The sequence below is a fragment of the Thamnophis sirtalis genome, unplaced genomic scaffold (genome assembly GCF_051295495.1).
Source record: "Thamnophis sirtalis isolate CommonGarterSnake01/CBP01778 unplaced genomic scaffold, rThaSir2_p1.2 scaffold_9, whole genome shotgun sequence".
NCBI lineage: Eukaryota > Metazoa > Chordata > Lepidosauria > Squamata > Natricidae > Thamnophis > Thamnophis sirtalis.
Window position 1 is genome coordinate 33,273,106 of NW_028261389.1, and position 22,102 is coordinate 33,295,207.

At 36.9% G+C, this 22,102-nt stretch overlaps 1 protein-coding gene across 3 annotated transcripts in view; it reads left to right on the forward strand.

Annotated features, from left to right (window-relative positions):
- GRIN2B (glutamate ionotropic receptor NMDA type subunit 2B) overlaps positions 1-22,102 on the forward strand; it is a 352,876-nt gene that overhangs the window by 67,095 nt on the left and 263,679 nt on the right. For all 3 annotated transcript variants that reach the window (XM_087723269.1, XM_087723270.1, XM_087723268.1), the window contains exon 2: positions 1,130-1,558. In XM_087723269.1, the coding sequence (XP_087579395.1) occupies positions 1,148-1,558 (411 nt within the window). In that variant the 5' untranslated portion in view covers positions 1,130-1,147. The remainder of the gene's footprint in view (positions 1-1,129; positions 1,559-22,102) is intronic.

Here is a 22,102-nt window from a genome sequence, read left to right on the forward strand (position 1 = left end):
AAGACAACATTTCCAAGGCATGAATCCGAATATATCGGCTATTCCATTAGCTCAAAGTCTACCAGTCCTACGTTTTGAGACTAAGGCAACCAGTACCAGTTCTTGAAAATGAAAATAAGAAACACAACTGACTCTGAAAACAGAGGATTATTTTTTTTAACAATAGTATTGACAGGAGACATTTTCACTACAATTATATATTGTGAAAGTATTAATTTGCCTATATAATTAATACTTAAAGTTATTAGGACAATTTATAATTAAAATTATCAAAACAAGAATACTTCAAACTTTCTTGAAGTAATGCCAATTTGATCGGAGAGACATTTTATTGCCACAAGATTCTGTCTTACCTTCTTTTTGAATTTTTCTGGGGGAGGGAAAGCTGCTGGCAAGGGTTTTTTGGAATAAAAATGGGAGGCAAGGCAAAAATGAATTTAATTATAATCTAGAGCTGTAACTAAAATAATTTCACAGGAATCACCAGAGGACATTAATGTCTCAACAATAGTTGGTGACTACACATTTGATTATTCTGTCCCTGATCAGAGCCTTAGTCCTCCCCCATATACTTTTATTCACAAAGTAGAGTTAAAAAGTTTTTCCTCAATGATTATTGAAATAACTTTTGGTTATATCAGAATACCAGATATTTCTCCCTCCCGCTCTGTGTTTTGGGGATATTAATCAATGTTAGACAATGGGCTGAGAAAAAAACTTCTTGGAAAGGAGCATGGAAACCTTGGAAAGTCTGTCAATCAAAATAAAAAAAATGTAGAGTTGTATAGACCAATAATTTATATCTTCATAGCAAAGCACTTAGACTTATAAACCACTTCATAGTGCTTTATACCCTCTCTGAGTGGTTTACAGAGTCATCATAATGCCCGACAATCTGAGTCCTCATTTCACCAACCTTGGAAGGATGGAAGGCTGAGGCAACCTTGAGCTGATCAGGATCAAACTGCTGACAGTCAGCAGAATTAGCTTGCAATATTGCATTTTAACCACTGCGCCAACATGGTTTTTTCCATAAGTAACATGGCTAAAAGTGTATGCCTGTGAATGCCTAAATCTCTGTGATTTATATATATATTATTGTAACTTTTGTTTTTTTGTCTCATTTCAGGGAGTGTAAGAGCTGAAGATGAGGCCCAGAGCAGAGTGCTATTCTTCAAAATTCTGGCTTATGCTGGCAGTCTTAGCAACAACAGGCAGTATGGCTTGGGCTCAAAAGAACCATCCCAGCATTGGCATTGCTGTCGTCTTGGTGGGTACCTCTGATGAAGTAGCTATTACAGATGCCCACAAGAAGGATGATTTCCATCACCTCTCTCTCATACCTCGGGTGGAACTCGTTGCCATGAATGAAACAGATCCCAAGAGCATCATCACCCGCATCTGCGATATCATGTCTGAACGGAGGGTGCAAGGTGTGGTGTTTGCTGATGATACTGACCAGGAAGCTATTGCCCAGATCCTGGACTTCATTTCTGCCCAGACCCTAACACCCATTCTAGGAATCCATGGAGGCTCTTCTATGATCATGGCAGACAAGGTAAATTATAGGTTATTGCACTGTAAATCCTAAGGGCTGTTTTCCATTATGGTCCTAGAAGATAGTGATGTCAAGGTTTCCATTATGGATGCCATAGGTTGGAGTTTATATCAATTCAGCAAATATTATTTTTTACTATTCATTTACCAATGCAACAATTCACAAAATTATACCATAGATAGACAGGCAGATAGAATTAGAGCAAGAGAAAATATGCTACTGATTTGAAAATTATCTAGAGACAACTTTAAAGCTCTTGATTTTTCCAAGTTTTACAAAGCTGCTGGGAAGCTGTTGCTCATAGATTTTGAGGATGCTTTATTTTTTTAAAAGAAAATATCCCAGATTATCTTCATATAATGTTTAATTTAAAAGATATGAATATATGAATTACAAGAATGCTATCAATGCAGAGCTGACTGAATTGATTAGAGGAGAAAAAAACATGACTTTCAAAACTAGAAGATATTACAGATAATCTAAATTCCTTTGATGGCCAGGGGACTGATAATTTACATATCATAGATCTGAATCTATGTAATCTAAATCATGGCGTGCTATGAACATATGAATATAAGTGTACTGCAGAAAGATTTGGTAAACTCCCTTGTTTGCATTCTAATATAATGTTTGCCCCCTTTATTATATTAATCCTTCCAAATTAATTAGTGTTATTCTGTTATTTCAACTGTAGACACTAATCTCTTCATTAAGTAGGGTATCACTTCTTACAATTATCTATTGTATTGTGGTACAATACAATTACCTATTGTGGTATGAATGATGATATAGCATAGTATTCCATTTCCCATTAGCAGAACTAATGTTGCCCTCTTGAGATTGGCCATCAGGCAATGGTAATTCTAAGTAATTGCATGATTTTTTTGTATAAAGAAGTGGCAGATCTGTAGACCCATAGAAGTAGGTAATGCCAACTCTCTCTCTTGGTCATAAGAGAGAGACAGTACTGTGTATCCTTTCCTGTTAAGCATAAATGTAAGATATAAACCCATGTTTCAACAGTCTGCAAAGTGACTGAGCATCAAGCAGAAAATATTTTGCCTCAAAAACTTTGGATTTGGGGTGAAGGAATTTCTTAATTTCATGATGATGAGAATAGTGGGATTAAAAAAACAATTAGAATGGTGGCATATGCAAACAGGAAAAAACTTTTATTTTAAAAGATGAAATCCTCCTATAGTAATTGAAATGGCAGCATTGGTGATCTCAATGGAGGTAAAACACAGCTTTGTAGTTATCAATGGCTTTTATTTGTAATAGCTATAGTTTTCTGACTTTGGGGAAAGACATAGAGCTCAAGTTCTTGGGTGGTGATTCAGACTGAATAAAAGGAAAACCTAAGTTGTTTGCTAGAGAGTTTTATGTTATCACTGCACTTTAAAACAGCTTTAGAGACTTTTCAGATTAAATATACAAATTGTCCAATTGTACACCTAGAAGTCAAATATTTCCACCTCAATTAGAGAAACATAAGGAAACTTTTCCTTTATTCAGTCTGCATTTCACTTTGCTCTATAAGAGATAATTTGTTTGAGGACTCTAAGATTTATGTTTTCCGTATCTGTCCCCATTAATGTAAATGATTTTCTGTAATACAGCGTGTTGCCTATTGAATCTGATTATAAATACTCACAGGGAATGAGGTCCAAAGGAAGATAGAATTGAAATTACATGCCTGCCAGCATTTTTCAGGAGGAAAAAAAACATAAATTGTTTTGATAGAATGAAGTAGGTGTATGTAGCATGATAATGAAAATAACACTGCTATGCTAATCTAATGTATAAATATTAATTTCACAATCAGCAAAAAATCTTGTAGTGCTATAAAGACTAATTTCATTATGACATAAACTTTCTGTAGTCCAGAACAGTGAACACACAATAAATTTACTTGTGAAAGTGCTGGAAGTTTTTTTGCTGTTTTTCTTGCAGCAGACTGGCATAGCTAGTTAATTGGTAATTGTAGGAGGTGTGTAATTTCATGATATATATTTTATTATGGCCAAGAAATGCACTCTCAGGTTTAGAATGTAAAACAGTTATAAATTTGCATCGATATATGCCTTTATATAGACCAGGGGTGTCAAACTGGCAGCCTGCGGCTGGATGCGTCACGTGCAGGCCACTCCCACCCCAGCTCTGTGAATGGGGAAATTGTCACAAAACATCACGTGACGGCAACATGACGTGGCAAGTTTGATATAGCCAAACAATTTCAGACAAATATCCTTAAAATAAGGATAAAAATCAGGGCAAGAAATAAGTAAAACAATGAAGAAGGAAGAATGTATGCATGTAGACCATTAAGCTCTGAACTAACATAGCTCTTTGGTTTTTATGATATTTATTAATATGACTTTTTATATTTTATACTGTTATTGTTTTATTTGATTATTTTGTGCCTCCCAGAATTGCTTTTGGTGAAATGGTGGTTATATAAATTAGACTAATAAATAATAAAATAAATAAATGCAGTAGAGTGGAAGCTACATTCCATGGGAAAGTTATCTAATATTTATTTCTTTAAGCCATTTTCTAGTGCAAATATATGTAAAGCATTAAAAAGGAATTGAAATGTAAACATATGAAAAATTCATTGACAGTAAAGCTAGGATGGATAATTAGAGAGTAGGGAGCAAAGACTAGACCCGGGATGGCAAACCTATGGCACACGTGCCACAGGTGACACATGGAGACATTTGTCAGGGCACGTGAGGCGTTGCCCTGTCAGCTGGCCAGCACACATACGTGCGCTGGCCAGCTGACTTTAGCCTTTTTTGAGGCCATTTTTCACCCTCCCCAGGCTCCAGAGGCTTTATAGGAGCCTGGGGAGGGCGAAAACAGCCTCCCCTGCCCCCTGAAGGCCCTCCGGTGGCTTCAGGAGCTTCCCTGAAGCCCCCAGAGTGCAAAAAAACTGTCCCTACAGGCAAAACAGAAGTTCAGGAACGGACTTCCAGTTTGCTCGTAGGGGCGGTTTAAGTCTTCTGGAATCTTCAGAGGCCTTCCAGAGGCTTCCCTGAAGGCTCCAGAGGACAAAAAACAACCCTATGAGCAAACTGGAAGTCACTTCTGGTTTGCTCGTATGGCTGGTTTAAGCCCTCCAGAGCCTTCAGGGGACTTGAAGGCTCCAGAGGACTAAAAACAGCCTAATGAACAAACTGGGTTGTTTTTCATAGGGTCGTTTTTATTGAAAAATAATCATGAAAATTATGTTGCAGAGATTTTCACAGAAGGAATGAGGATGTACTCAGAGGGTCTTTTTTCCTGTGCCTAGTAATGTTGGTTTACTATGATCTCTTAAGATACTGAGATTTGTTCCCCGTATCTTATCATGCCTTCAATACATTACCAGAAATCATAGATCAGCTTGTACCAGCTTTTTAAAGTGCATACCCTAAATTAGTTAAGTATCTAAGCAGAGGTCTCACTAATGCTTTCCAAATTAGTTCATAAAAAGTCCCCACCTTCTCACTGCATACTTAATGTTTATTTATGCTTAAAATATTTCTATGGGCATTTGCTTCATTGTTTCCCAAGTTGTAAAACATTTTAACTTCAAGGGTCAGAAGAAAGAATGAAATGGTTCATTGCTGAATTTTTCCATTTTTTTAAAGCCCAGGGCAAAAGCTAGGTGGTTTAGAGGAAGACAAATATGACTTAAAAAAAAATCTGCTGAGTTTTAAACTGCAACATTCTATGTGCTAATTGCACTACTGTAATAGGAAAATTACCCAGGAAATGTAAGACTACAACTACAACTACAGCACGGATGTCCAACTTGCAGCGTCACGTTGCCGTTACGTGACGTATCACAACATTTTCCCCTTTGCGGAGCTGGAGTGAGTATGGCCTGTGTGTGATGCTTCTGTCCTATGGGCCACCAGTTTGACACCCTTGAACTACAGTATTGACTCAATTGAGGGGATGTTACTACCTCTGTGAAGTAGCCAATGAACTGCTGTAGTTAGCTTGCAAGGGAGTATACTGCTCTAACCATATAGATAGAAGCATCTGAGGTGACCTAGTGGGAAAAGAGTACTTTAAAAGTGTAACAGGGAAGCATGCTGAACGTTGCATTCATGGTGAGTAGAGGGTAAATAGAGGGTAACACCATCTGTTCCTATCTTAAATAATGGTTGTGGGTCTGTTCTGGCAACAAGGCAATGAGGATAAGCCCAAGAAGAGTGAAATCAGCAATGCCTAATTAATAGCTACTGGTTGGCTATAAACAAATGTAATTGACCAATTAGCAGCTCTATGCCTGCATGGTTGGTGCATGACCCTCACTATCTTCCTGTGTCTGATTGATAATCACATTTGTCATTGCTGGATTGTTTCATCTATTTATTTATGATACATCATTCTTGTGGGATTATAAATTCATCTTCAGGACACAAAGTCTGAAAAATAAGGGTGGAATGAATTACAGTCCAAATACATTGTAAACAAGATATCTTCCAACTTGTTTTCCTTTGAATGTCATTGTCCATATCCTATATTTTTCATGTGAGTAGCTGGAATTTGGAAGTACATATTCTTTTTTCAAAATAGGTTGCTACTGCAATGAAATATTGTGCTTCTAAAAATGTGCAGCAGGCAGATATTCCTTGGCAGGTGGGAAAATTCTTTTCAATATTTGTTTATTTCGCAACCATTAACAATTACTTGGAATTAGCAATCTTTATATTGCCCTATAAAATCATCCCCCTTCCACTGAGTTATTAAAACCTAAGTAAGTAAAAATAGTGAAAACCAAAGATGATTTAATCTGATTGGCTGTATCATGGGGTCTTTTAAATGGATGCAGCATGACATTTTTTTCTGTGTTGAGCATAAAGCTGTTGGGTGGTTTTTGTCTTTTATTAATCCTTCATTATAGATACTTTTGTGTTACTTAGGGTGTCCAAGCAGAATTTCATCTAATAAAATACAATAAACATTCCAATAAATAAATAAAAACCCGAGCAGATGCAATTAAAAAACAAACTAAAACTTGCCATTATTTAAAATAAGTGTTGATAAGAAAGTGTGCACCCAAACAGAGGAAGGCTAGTAGAGAGGACCTAGATCAGAAACTCCCACAATTTAGGTGCAGTCACTATTTATTACCTCAAGAGATACATATCTATTAAAAACAATCATGGTTCTGCAATTTCTTAATGTCTGCCTTCAGCTGAAGAGTAGTAGTGCTTGAAGATACGCTCACTCTGACTTTCATTATGCACATCAATTAAAGAGTCATTGGTTCACCCCTTCCTCAAAAGCCATTGGTAGATACAACTATATTGGACAAGTTCTATCTGGTGTCCAGACTTCCATTTTTAGGGATGGTCATTGAAAAGATGGCATTGAACAGATTCAGAGAATCAAGGATGAAATGGATTATGTGAAACTCTACCAATTGGGGTTCAAACCTGGGTATGATATTGAAACAACATTGGCTGCACTACTGGATTACTTCAGGCATGAGCAAGATAGGAGCTGTGCTTCCATTCTTCACTGTTGAGTTTGGAATGGGGAACAACATGCTTCAGCTCAACCTAGCAAGATTGAATGCCTTTGTGTTTTGGAAACCTCGAGCGAGATAAGACATGTAGAACATCACTTAATTCACCAGAAACAGAGATGTATAACTAAGTATCCTCAGCATACTAGTGATACCTCATCGCATGTCAGAAAATGATCTTCCCCCAGCTTCATGTAGATGTTTAACAGGAGCAGAGAAATGAATCCTCTAGGATTCTGCAAAGCAGGAGTTGAGGGCAGAAACTCTTGCTCCAAATTAACAGTGATATCTTGCTCTGGATGGGGTAGCATTCCTCCAAACAGGCCTTGTGAGAAATCTCCTTCACTCACAACTCCTGATTGAAGAGCAGATGGCAGTGGTAACCAGGAGGGTTTTGGCACAACTTTGTATTTTGCACCAGTTGCACTCATTCTTGAATCTGGATACTCTAATCTCATTCATTCATGCCTTGGTCACCTTCCATGAATTACTGTAATGCCTTCTATATACTGTGAGACTGAGGAGTATTCAAAAGCTGCAGCTGGCACAAAATGCGGTGATGTGTAGTTATGTGTCTTCCTCATGCAGCACATTACAATTTTGCTCTGTGAACTACATTGGCTGCCACTATGCTTCTGAATTCAGTTCAAGGTGCTAGTTATGAACTATAAAGCCCTACATGGCATGGGACTGGGTTATTTGAGGGACTGCCTCTCCCCTGTTACATCTACCCATTCCATTAGATCCAACATGTCTGTGTCCCAAGTTGCCTGATGGGACCCCGAGGAGAACCTTTTCTGTCCTACTACCCATCACCCTTTGGAACAATCCCTCTGGAGATTACATTGATCCTGACCTTACTGGCCTTTTGAAAGGCTGGTTTTGACAACCAAGTTTGGTCATCCAATTGTAATGTAGAATCTGCTCAACAGTTATATTGAATGCTGTGAATATGGCAGCAGATTATATTGGTTTTAATGATTTTAGCATGTTTATATTTTTCTTGCTTTTTCTTTGTAATTTTCTCATCTTGGGGAGATGTTTTAAATTATTTAGAGCTACCCAGAGACATGTATGTGAGATTGATGGCTGGATAAAGTGAGTGAGTGAATTAATTAATTAATTAATTAATGAGCAATGGAGCAAAGAAGCAAACAAGGAAGCAAACAAGAAAGCAAGAAAGAAAGAAAGCAAGCATCTTCTCAAAGTTTTTCCTCAAGGGAGCTCAGTCCTACTAGTTTGCACTCTTCATGGCTAAAGAAAGAAAAGACATAAAGTACAATCTCCAGTCAGCAAGAAGACTGTGTAGCAAGTCAAGCTAGAACAGAGTTCAAAGTAAAAGGAGCTTCTATCATCATTTTACTCAATGGAAGCTTATAAGAAAAAAGTGAATGTAGAAAATATGGATAGCAGTGACTTAAGAAGATGGCTTGTCTGTTGTCTTAAAACTAATACTGTAGACGTATGGTGTTCTATTGCTAAAGAGACCCATTTTACCTAGTAGGTGAATAAAGATGAATGATAGATAAACGGATGTCATCTGGTAGCTCATAAGTGCTGATTGGCCATTTGTAGTCCATTGTTCAACTTCTTTAGCATTGTAACTGACTTGTGAATGAAGGACATACACGCTTCATGCTTAGAGGTTTTGTATGTGTATCAACACATTCTACAAATTGCAATTATAATTTTATGGTTTTGCATATAACTGACACCATATTCAGAAGAATAGATTAATCGTGAATTTTAGTATAGAGTTAAAATTACATTGTACACATTAAAATATTTAAAGTACATTTAATCACCAAAAGTACTTGGGAAACACCTAATCTTTCAATTTTTCATTTAGCCTTATTTATTTTTAAGTAATAGATCATCTATTATCATTTGGTATGTGTTTTCATTGCTTATAATAAACATATGTAACATGTTATGTATGTTTCTTTGTTAGCAAGACAACATAAAATATATAATACTATGCTAGAATATCTCAAGCAAAGGAAAGTTTGCAATATTTATAAATGTCCTTCCCTGGGCTTGGGTCTTAGAAGTTTTTCCCTCTGGAAGCATATTTTAGATATTTTGACCCTAAGCTATTAAGAAATTTCTCAGCTAAAGCTAATATTGAAAGTACTTCCATAATCTATTTTATCCTTAATTACAAAGTAGTATTTTTATAGCTATACCTGGAGCACAACAGAATGCTTGTTAAAAATAAACCCTTTCAAAGGCTTTTTAAAGTTTACATTTTATATCCTATTAAAGGACATTCTTCTCAGTTTTCAGTTGTTATGTGAGTGAATAACACATAGGTGACAAGTAATTTCAGCAATTACTCTGTGTTACCTCTACGTTTTAAAAAAAGCAGCTACTACTAGACACTGTGGTATGTAGTGATTATGGTACACTCTAACAGCAGAGATTACAACAATTCAACTAATATATTCCTCTTTGGAAAAAAAAATCAGTGTTCAGTGGTTAATTCTTAAGTGGGGTTAAATGCTCAGGATATTCTGACAAAAACGATTAGGAGCACAGCAAAATTGAGGACAAACAAAATGTAAGTCAGATTTTAGAACATATTTCTTGATGATAACTTTTTTTTAAAAAATCAGGAAACAGTAAATATTCTTACATGGAGCTAAAGATGGATAATGGATGAGAAATTACATTGCAGAGCTCCACTGAAGCACAACCTAAGAATATAAGATATAACATGCTATATGGTAGACAGGGTATTCATGCAAAAATACATCAAAAGTTGAAGTGATAAAGAGAATCTGGCCTAAATCCACGAGTTTCATAAATGATTTTTTTTTGATGAAGTATAGCAAGATTCTATATGATAAATGCAAGTTGTAGCTCCAGAAAGAGTGGAACTGAAGTGAACACAGAATCCACTGAACAATATGGTGAGAGTTTTTTTTTTTTAAAAAAACATAGATACAAGAGTATCTTACTGAATATCACTATCTCAGATGTAGATATCAATGTGTCAGAAATCATGAATTTGTAGTATAAGAATACTGCAGTTGTTTTGTGAAGAACCGTGGTGGTGGGGGTGTAATAAGATACATTATTATTATATAGATCTGCACATTATGTGTTTGTGAGCGACCCTAGTAAATTACTAGAAATAGCTGTGTTTTTAAAATATGTCTTAAGTTTGATTCCTATCAGCTATTGGCTTCCTTACAAATATTTAAAATGATATAGTTCACAAAAACTTTAACTGGTAATGTATATCACTTTATACTAATTCTTATAAAGGAAGACCTTGAGAAATGATGATCTAACTTAATAAACAAGATGAGCACTTAAGTTTATTTCTATATACTAAAGGGCAGCAGGAAAAAATGATTGAAGAAATAGATAGATCAATTTCCATCAGGTTCACTTACTAAGTAATGTAAAGAACATACTGGGTGTATTTTGGTAACATTACAGAGCAGAATTTTTTAAACGTGCATTTGGATATGATGCAAGCTTCTACTATTATACTTGCAAATTTCAGCCTCTGCATGTTGGCACAAATATGTAATTACTCATGATTTTTTGTGAGACTACTTATTGTATAATCATTGTACAAATTCCCTTAAATATTAATGCTTATTTCATGTCCTGAAAGTCAGATATCACAAGAATGACCTCTTTGCTTTTGAGGTTCTAGAAGGGATTTTAGCCAGCAAAACAGATCCCGTAAGTGTAGCCCTCTTCTTTTGGACTCATATAATTTAAGGCATTATTCAGTGATTCTCTCGTTGCAGCATTAGTGATGCTCCAGGAGCTGATCCAGGATTGGCACTAGGCCCCTTTGTTCTTAAGATGTCACAGCTCTTCTGTAGCTAAGTTGATTAACTTCTGATTTCACTGTGGCACAGGAAGAAAGGCTGCAAAAAGAATCCTGCAATTTTAGAATGGGAGACTGACTTTCCAATTCTCAAAAGGGTTGCCATGGGGACATAACTGGTTACTAGATTCTGATTGATCAGAATGCTATTTTAGCCTACCTGATGTTTTGTGCTACATCTGCAGGTCTTTGTCTCTTTCCTGGATATGCTGCCACATTTTCAAACAGTTCACACTTTTAGAATTTTGATTATCTCAGAAACTATTCCCAGTCTAAGGCCTAAAGGATTCCTGCAAATAATGGTGAAATTGGGAGTTTGGAGGTGGGGTGTTTCCTGCAACATGCCAGTATCTTATTTAAAAATAAAATAAACTGAGTGCCAAGGGAGATATCTATGGGCACATTGGTGCCCTTTGCTACTTCTTGGGGACTCCAGACCTATTCCCCCCCTTTTTTACGTATATGAATATCATTAGCTTTTTTTTATTTTAAAAAAATATTTTAATTTATATGGTTGCCCATCTCAGCAAAGTAACTACCAGCAGATAATAATAACATTGCTTTTTTGTGGCTATGGTGTGAGTAGTAGTTGTTGTTAGTTGTGAAATTGTGTCCGACCCATTGAGACACCATGGACAACACTCCTCCAGGCCTTCCTGTCCTTTACCATCCTCTAGAGTCCATTCAAGCTCACGCCGACTGCTTCAGTGACTTCATCCAGCCACCTCATTCTCTGTCATCCCTTTCTTCTTTTGCCCTCCATCTTTCCCAGCATTAGGCTCTTCTCCAGTGAGTCCTTCCTTCTCATTAGGTGGCCAAAGTATTTGAGTTTCATCTTCAGCATCTGGCCTTCTAAAGAGCAGTAAGAGTTGATCTCCTCTAGGACTGACCGGTTTGATCACCTTGCAGTCCAAAGGACTCGCAGGAGTCTTCTCCAGCATCATAGTTCAAAGGCCTCAATTCTTTGGCACTCAGCCTTTCTTATGGTCCAATTTTCACAGCCATACATTGTAACTGGAAAAGCCATAGCTTTGACTATATACACTTTTGTTGGCACAATGAGTAGTATATCTTCCAAATAAATAAATGAAACCAATATTTGGGATATAGTTTGGCTTATGATAGTGAGTGAATTCTGAAGAGTAAGATAACATACTTATCAAGTTAAATGTATAAAGCTTATATTCACATGCATGGCTCTAAGCTTCACTAAACTCAATGGGAATTACATTAATATATAAGGTTGTTAGAGTTACTTTCGATATGAGATTACAAAAATCAGCCGTATAAGTTTGATTGATTTATCAGTCCAAGCGGAAATATAATTGCTGAGGACTGAAAAGAGAGATTAAGGATTTTGGAGTAGTGACACTCCAAGTGTAAAACTCAAACTACCATCCATCCTAGCTAGCCTGAATTCAGTAGGTTTCTGTTCTCTGAGGTAAGCTTTGTTTGTGCAATGTGTGAATGTATGAATGTCAACGCTGGTCTTTCAAAAAAGTATACATTTCTTCTCTATTGTGTGTACAAGGGCTCAGATAGAAAAGTTGCTTCTAAACTTATAAAGAATGCAGGAATATCTAGATCTCTGCTGTGGTTTCAGCAGCAAGAAGAAAGGATTTTCTTGCTCCATAGAAAGGCAGCTCACAATGAAACTACTCATTTGCTTGTATTTTCAAATACATGGACAATACATTTTGCAAAGTCTATGAGCCTATACCTTCATGTAACTTGCAAATACAGTAGATGTACTCTAGGCTAGGAAAACCTAGCAAATCAGATTTTTTAAATACAAAACCCCACCTTTAATACCACCAAATCACAGGTGATTTTCAGCCGGTTCTGACCAGTTCTAGTGAACAGGTAGTGGAAATTTTGAGTAGTTTGGAGAACCAGTAAATACCACCTCTGGCTGGCCCTGCCCCCAATCTATTTACTGCCTCCCAAGTCCCAGCTGATCAGCTGGGTCTTGTTTTGTTGCCCTGCAAAGGAGAATGGAGCTAGAAAGCAGGTTAGTGGGGTAGGGAGGGAATGGGGATTTAGCAGTATCCTTCCCTGCCACACCCACCAAGCCATGCCCACCAAGCCACACTCACCAAGCCAAGCCAAGCCACACCCACCAAGCAGCACCCACAGAACTGGTTGTAAAAATTTTTGAATCCCACCACTGTACCAAATGTTTGTGAACCAATTTTTAGATACCTGGTATTTATTCATATGGCCCTTAACAGGAAAAAAAGACAGAAGTTGAGTGCTGCTTTTCAGAATTCTTGCCACCTGTACTTGTTCCATGAAACTCTGCTCCCTTCCAGTCTCGTTCCATTGCATTGTGCTTCTAAATGAGTTGCGTGCTTATAGCTCCCTGCCTTTTGAGGATTCCAATGATTGTCCAGAACATTACACCACAAAGCATTCCAAATTGCAGAGCACCTTAGAAAAAGGGGGCCAACACCCACAAGGGCTAAGCCTCTTTTTTCCCTTCAGCTTGAGGTGGGGCAAAGACAGAACTGTAGAACAACTGGTTACTTTCTTTCGATGTCCAAACTGTATTGACTAACATCCTCTTGAGACAAAAACTACTAAAATCACTGCCAAATTTCTGACTTGCTGCTGCTTGATTAATACACATTTGTCATATATGGAGATATTCTTATCTAAATTTGGGCACCCTTCTTCAGGGTAACTATATCTTTCATCTCTGGAAGGATAAACAGAATTGGGATTTTGGAACTATAATGCACTAAATTGTCAGAAAGTGAGCTTTGCCACATGACAGTTGTGAACATTTCATTTCTTGTTCTTTTCTAATTCCCCCATCCTGCTTTTGCTTTAGCACTTTTTTGCTATCTCTCATTAACTGCTTTTTACTTACCGTAATACTAATTGTATGGTAATACTTTCGAAATACAAAGTGCTGTATATTTTCTAAATGTTATTGTTTCTTTGTGGCACTTCTCTTTGCATTTGTTTCTTTGTATTCCTTTTTTTGTGGTTCCTAGAGAGGGGTGATGCAGGTTTAAGTTGTTCAATAGGGGATTTATTGCAACTGTATAGTAAATGGTCCTTTTAACAAGTAGACTTAGAGAAGATAGAAGGGCTATCATATATTTTTTGCCATTAGTAAACAGTGACTAAGACGCTGAGCTTGTCAATCGAAAAGTCGGCAGTTCGGTGGTTCGAATCCCTAGCACCGCATAACGGAGTGAGCTCCCATTACTTGTCCCAGCTTCTGCCAACCTAGCAGTTCGAAAGCATGTAAAAATGCAAGTAGAAAAATAGGGGCCACTAACAACGTTCCGTGTGCCTTTGGGATTTAGTCATGCCAGCCACATGACCATGGAATTGTCATCAGACAGCACTGGTTCTTCGGCTTTGAAACGGAGATGAGCACCGCCCCCTGGAGTTGGGAACGACTAGCACATATGTGCGAGGGGTACTTTTACCTTTTTAAACAGGATATGAAGGAAGCGAATAATATATTGACACTTGATCCAATTTTTAATGTGTTGCTGAGAGTTTATCTTTGGGAAAGTATATGCTTTGGAAGTTTATTATATTATTCTTTTAAGTGGATATAATCCATCATAGATATTTTACTCCAAGCATTGTTTATGCAGTTATAAATTAATTAATGAAAATTGCTCATTTTAATCTATGGTTAGTTTACTTGCTCTCATATTCAGGTGTTTGCACACAATTCAAGACACCGAATCTTCTTTTACTTGTTCTATATTACCTAAATATTGAGAATGCTATTTAATGTTCTCTTCCTCAAATTAATTGTAACAAAAACAGAAGTGAAGTCTTATAGAAGATATAATAAGCACCCAAAAGAGAACTCTCTACTTTTAAAAACATTTCTGAAAAATGCTTGCTGGGGTATAAAATTCCAGGTCCCCTCAAAATTGTATTCCTAATTATTATACAATACAATATCAGAGTTGGAAGGGACCTTGGAGGTCTTCTAGTCCAACCCCCTGCCTAGACAGGAAACCCTATACCGTTTCAGACAGATGGCTATCCAACATCTTCTTAAAGACTTCCAGTGTTGGAGCATTCACAACTTCTGGAGGCAAGCTGTTCCACTGATTATTTTTTCTAACTGTCAGGAAATTTCTCCTAAGTTGCTTGTCTCCTTATTTATTCTTTTTCTATTATGAAAATTAGAAATTTAGTGGATAGGAACATGCCAAAGAGTAGAAGAAATTTTATCTGAATCATAAACTTGTAGAGTTGGAAGGGGCCAGTAAGATCATCTAGTTCAATCTTCTACAAGGTGCATGAAAACTAATTAGAGTGAAATGGCTGTCCATTCTTTTCTTAAAAATGTTCAGATGTGGAGATCCACAGTCTCTCTATATGTAGACTTTTCCCATGTTACATATGTCTTACTGTCAAAAAGTGTTTTCCTTATATTTACATGAAACCTAGGTAGCTGCAACATTACTCTTGGTCCTATCGTCTGTGACCACTGAAAAAAAGTTCTTGAACATCTTTCATATCGTTTCTCTTAATGTACTAAACTTGGCTAACTTTTGCAGCAGCTTTCCTCCAGACTGAACCTCCCAGCTTCCTTTAACATGTCCTGATAAAGGAGAATATTTGTAACTCAGGGTTGATATGAGGGGTCCTTGGAATTCTCCAAGCTTGTTTATTTTCTTGCAGACATTTCGTTACCCAAACTAGGTAATATTTTTGGGATGATGCTATCTAGTTTATGAAATGAAACACCTACAAGATAACAACCAAGCTTAGGGAGCACCAATGATCCCTCATTTAATTTATCCTCGTAGAGCATTTCCTCAGGCTCTTGTATCATCCTTGCTGTCCTCTGAACCCTCTTAATATGTCAATATCATTCTGGAAATATGGTGTTCAGAATTATATACATGTGTGCCAGTGGTGGGTTGTTAACCGGTTTATTACCTGTTCGCTCATGCTTGCATGCGTGGTTGTGTGCACAATGCTTCTGTGCATGCACAGACGCATCTGGGTGGAGCTTCCTGCCGCTGACACCACCAGTTCAGCCAAACTGGGCCAAACCAGGAGCAACCCACCTCTGATGTATGGTCTCGCCAGTGCTAAATGGAAAGGAATAATGGTTTCATGAATCTTTAATATAATGCTTTTTCCACTACTGCTCTCCTAGCAGCTGTCTAATATACTCATCTTGTTATCAATGACATTACCCAAGTCCTTTTCAGATGTAGTGTTTCCAAGCCATGAATTTCCCACCTTGTATATGTCCTATGTTTTTCCTCCTTATGTAAACCTTATTTTTCTCTGCTGAACTGGCATCTTGTTTTCTTCAGCCCAGTCTTCCAAACTCTCCACTGCAAACTCCTACTGTCATTCTGAATATTGGCCTGACTTCCCATGTTTGTGTTATCCACAGATTTGATAAGCAGCCATCATTCATACCATTGATAAAAATGTTAAATATTTCTAGTCCCAAGACAGATTCTGTAGAATCCCACTGGTTACTGCTCTGCAACTTGACAAAGCTCATTCATACTGATCTCCTGAGTGCAAACCACACTTTGGCAGCTTGTAGAGTGAATGTGATATGGAATCTCATTCAAGGGTTTGCTGAAATCAAAGTAGATTATATTGACAGCATTCTTTTTGTCACCTAGAGTAGCAGCCGCAACCTTTGTGGCTTGGAGCTCAGCTATGGGGGAGAAGAGAACTGGGCCATGCAAGCACATGCAGCCCTTGCACAAGTGGTTGGGTGGTGCATGCATGCGCAGCTCGACTTGTTTGAGTGGCGGACTAGGGTGCACATGCATGAATGTCTACTGATTTGCCGCTCACGTAAGTTGATCTGCACACATGCACGCTCCAGCCAGTCACTCACGTGGCCCAATTCTGAATAGGTCATTCCCACCGCCCCACCACGTCAGGGACCTCTGACTTAGGGTAGTTCTCCTGTCAAAGAAGGAGACAAGATTTGTCCCATATAATCTGTCTTTAACAAAGTTTGTACAAATTAATGGATAAACATGTATATTTCAAATTATTAAAAATAATATTTCACAGAAAGAAGTATAGACAAGAAAAATGAAAACAGTGATATTTGGAAATTTAGCTGATTTATGTGTTGTTTATGTGTTGATGATTCCTCAAAATTTCCTGTATTATTTTCTTGGGTGCTGAATTCCTAATTATGGGTTATTGTCTCCTGAAAAGGTTTTGGTAATTTCTGTAGAGATTCCAATATTCAATACAATTAGAATTTTTAAAAATAATAATAATAAATGAATAGATTTTATGGAAAAAGTCATTTTATGATTGATAATTACATATTTATAAAAATCCTTAACAACAAAGATTGGCTGAATATAGAACTACTTCAATTAACGTGAGACATGTTAATATGACACATATTCTCATCATTCCTATCACCCATCTGCTTATGACTGCAGGACTGTAACTTTGTTGCTTGTATCCTTACGATTAATACTGATATTGGTTGTTTCCCAATTGCTTATTTGTACCCTTTGACTATCATTAAGTGTTGTACCTTATAATTCTTAGCAAATGTATCTTTTTATGTCTTTTTATGCACACCAAATGCATATGCACCAAAGATAAGTTCCTTGGGTGTCCAATCACACTTGGCCAATAAAGAATGTTATTCTATCTTTATCACTCAGAATGGCAATATATATGTTTGTTACTTTATAATCTTCATTGCCAGGCAGCTAAATAATTCCAATAATTTATTTAGAATGAAGATGTTGGAACACATATTAATTTTGACTAGCCTCTTCTAATGCAGACAAAAAAAAAAGATATGAAATCGAGACACCATCTAGCAACTGAGTTAATGTACTGTTGTGCTTATCTTCTCTTTGCTTTCAGGTCTGAATGGCAGCAGCACCTGTTACCTACAGCATGTATTTTGTGTACGTCCATTTGCTTGCCATGTTCAGAGGGTGGGGAGAAGTTGTACAGTCTTATGTTCTGGAAACAAGCTGACAGCTTCCCCTATTCAGCAGCTATACAATATAGACATGTCCTTCAACAATATATAGTCATTTTATTAACTATAAGTGGTATGAGCTTTAATTAGTTCTTTCTGTTCATCTCGCTCAATGGTTCCCAACCTTTTTTTGACCATGCCCCACCTAAGCATCTCTCAAATCTTGGTGCTCCCCCTCCCCCGTGACATATAATTCTTACTTTACTCAAAAATGAACTCTATTCACATGGAGGAAGCCTAAAAGGTCATTAACCTGGTTTAAACAAGGTTCAAATTGTCCCCATTAAAAATCAAATTGCCCCCCTGTGGGGCGTGGGGCCCACATTGGGGACCACTGATCTAGCCTATGCTACAGGAAGAGACATACCATATGTTATTGCAAATAACCAACATTAAGTAGGTCCTGTACAAGAACATGAAATACTACTGAGTTTTTTTTCATTGACATAACCAAAAACACTGATAATCATTGTCCATTTGCATATGTAGATTCTATGTTTGAGGAAGAATCTGATTTTAAAAGTATTTGAAATCTTAAATAGCCTTTGCCCAGGTTCGCCTGGTGCACCAATTGCGACTCTATCTGGACCGGGAGGCCCTTCGGATAGTCACTCATGCCCTCGTCACCTCAAGACTGGATTACTGTAACGCGCTCTAAATGGGGCTGCCCCTGAAGAGTGTTTGAAGACTTCAGCTAGTCCAGAATGCAGCCGCACGAGTGATTGTGGGTGCACCTAGGTACACCCACATTACACCTATCCTCCGTGAGCTGCACTGGCTTCCCATTGGTCTCCGGACATGTTTCAAGGTGCTAGTCGTTACTTTTAAAGCCCTACATGGTATCGGACCTGGCTACCTGAGAGACCCCTCCTGCCAGTTACCTCCCTGAGACCTATTAGATCGCACAGACTAGGCCTCCTCTGGATTCCATCTGCTGGCCAATGTCGGCTGGTGACCCCCCGGGGGAGGGCCTTCTCTGTTGCTGCTCCGGCCCTATGGAATGATCTCTCAGTTGAGATCTGGACTCTCACTACCCTTCCGGCCTTCCGCAAAGCAACCAAGACCTGGCTGTTCCGGCAGGCCTGGGGCTGTTGAATTATCCAGCCCCATCTTGTGTTATGAATGTTGTTGAATTTTTAACTGTTGTTTTTTATTTTTATATTCCCCTTTCCCTTTTTATTTGTAAGCCGCCCTGAGTCTTCCGAGAGTGGGCGGCATACAAGTTAAATAAATAAATAAATAAATAAATAAGGTGCAGTTTACATTTACTGAACACATTGCAATTGAAAATTAAAGTACTTAAAAGTTGACATTTGAATTGAAAAGTTTCAAACCCTTACTAAATTGCATGCCAAGACAATTTGAGTTTATTTTGAGTTTATTTATTGAAAAATGAAGAGGATGAAAGAATCTAAACCAGAGAATAATTGAGGACAACTTCCAAGAGTGTAGACAAAATGTTGAATGTATGCTTTTGGAGGAAAATCAGAAAAAAAACTTGTACTTTTGAATATAGGCCATCCTTGTTTAATTGACCACAATTAAGTGGGAGTGGCAACTTGGTTATTAAGCAAAGCAGTCACTAAGTACAACCAGCGCTGTTCTTATGCTGTTACTTCAGCTTTCCTTTGCTTTGGAGATATGTGAAAGTTGTAAATGCAAGGATTGATCCTAAAGTTATTTTTTTAAATCACAGCTGTAATTGCAAATGGTCACTAAATAAGGTAGTTATTAAATGAGGACTATCTGTAACTCTACAAAACTTTAAAATCATTTAACTTTAATGATTTGTTTCATGTTCCCTGGCTCTGTCATTTGAGAATAGTGAATGAAATATAATTTATACATGAGTTGCTGACATGATGTAATTTATATATGAGTTGCTGATATGATTTATATATGAGGTGACATAATTATCTTTGTGTAGATAAGCTGCCAGTGCTGTTATTTAGCTGGTTTATTCCAGATTATGAGAATCAGTTGTTACATAGTTACACACATTAGCGCTGAGCATAAAGTTCACATATGTCACAGGCAGGAATTGGGCTTTGCATCTGTCAGCGAAGTCACACTCCTAAGTAATCTATATACTCTGAGCTTTCCGGGGAGACAAATTGCTGGTGCAGAATAAGAAAAAGACAAAGTTTTGGCTTATTTTTAATTGTACAGAAAATCCTGGACTTAGACATCCAATGAAGAATTAAATATTTGTTCATTACCTTTTTGTATAAAACCTAATGTAGATAAATGTGATTTATCCAAATTGTTACAAAGTATATACATATGCCTATTTAAGCTTTAGGTATGAAAGTATGTGATTTTTACATCAACCCAATTCTAAGGAAAAGTGTAGTCATTTTAGGATTCCAGATGATTCCTCTTAACTATGAAGCCTTTTAAATTGTTTTAATGCTCTAATAGCAAACCATAGAAGCAATATTAAAATTTTGGTTGTGATAAATAAATAGGGATATAACTATGTCTGTTACATTAACTACCAATGCTCAAGTCAAGAAGGACATCTGCCTTTATGCTATAGCTTTGGTATTTATATAAAGCAACTAGGAGCAACTTTTTAAAACTTTTATTATCAAGAAATGAAGCTGAAATGGAATTCTTGATGTGGAATATTTTTTCCTCTCCATCTTAAATATCAAATCTACTTCATTTCTCAAGGATTTTACTAAAGTTAGATTGTATGGTTAAAGAAGATTCCTGGATATGTCATATCATGGCTCAATCCTAAATTGGGACTTATGCTTTATACCATTGTTGAAATAAAACAGCCTTTAAAAATGTACATCCAAATGGTTTACATTAATGTTTCTCCTTTTGGAGGATTATCATGAGGAGTTATTATTGAAACCAGTTATTGGCAAAATTAAATAATACCCGTTTAAGGAGGATTTGTGAGTTTCCTCAATGTAGTTTTCTGCATTGTTTTGACAGCTTAACCCAGCTGTTAAGTAGTAAAGGAAAGATCTAATTCCAAATGGCAGTAGTAAAGGAACAACCAACAGCAATAGAATATTCAAGGAGATGAGGTACAACAACAGGATTACTTCCTTTGTTTTTACAAGTGTGGGGAAAATATTACTTCCTGGAGATACCTTCATTCAAATGAAGTGAAGCACCCATCTGAAACTTTGCATTGACCCAATATAGATCTATCATGGAATGGGAGGAGATAAACCTGTTTATGCATAAATGTCTGTTATGTCAAACAACCTTTAATGACTATTCTACTATGATCAAAATCCATGCTTCCTTCTACAGAGCTTGAGATAATGTGATGTGGTTTCCGTCATGAATCTGTTCACATGCAAAGATCACTTTCAACCCAATGCACACTTTTAAGGTGTTTTTAGTGAATAAAGTCGAAGAAAACTTTCAAATCAGAGACTACATGCATATAAAATTTTGAACCAATCTTCAGGGGTGGAGGCTTAGATTGCACATTTTTGGTGAGAAATGAAGACCAGTCTTCCAACCTAATTGACTCTGGAGGTGAAGATAATGTGGCATGGCCTAGCATCTCTATGCCAAAACCCTCTTCACAAGAGTAGTGCATCTAGTGTCTATTAATCAAGGGACAGAACTTCAGTTTTCCAACCTCACAGGAGCCAAATTAATTTTTTTTAAAAGAAGCTTATAATGTGTGTGAAGGATGAATCCACAAATGTTTATGGATATGCCGAGAAACTAGAGAAGAATATATTTGGTTCCAAGAAATTTGAGCAAAATACACCTAATATTTTCAATAATTTATGATAGAAAAACCCCCAGTGATTGGGCATGAACAAAGTTACTATAATTATAACATTTAATCATAAGTAAAATAACAGGCAGGTTCTTGTTAAGAGCATTGCATGCTATATTGTTTAGTTTAAAAAAAACAAGCACAAACGTATTTAGATAGTTCAAAGTGTACTGTGTGCACTTGTATACAGTATATACAAGTTTGTATCAATTATGTATCAAAGAAATTGATTTTTTTTAAAAACTAAAATACCCAAGACATAGCTTAACCAACAAAGTGTTAAAGTAGAAGCCATCACTAAAATGCTCAGTCCAAGCAACAAATCATTTTAAATTCCAAAGATGGCAGCAATAATATACTATGATGAAAGCTGATAGTTGAAAATACAGTTTTTTTTTAACATGGTAGAAATGCATCCAATT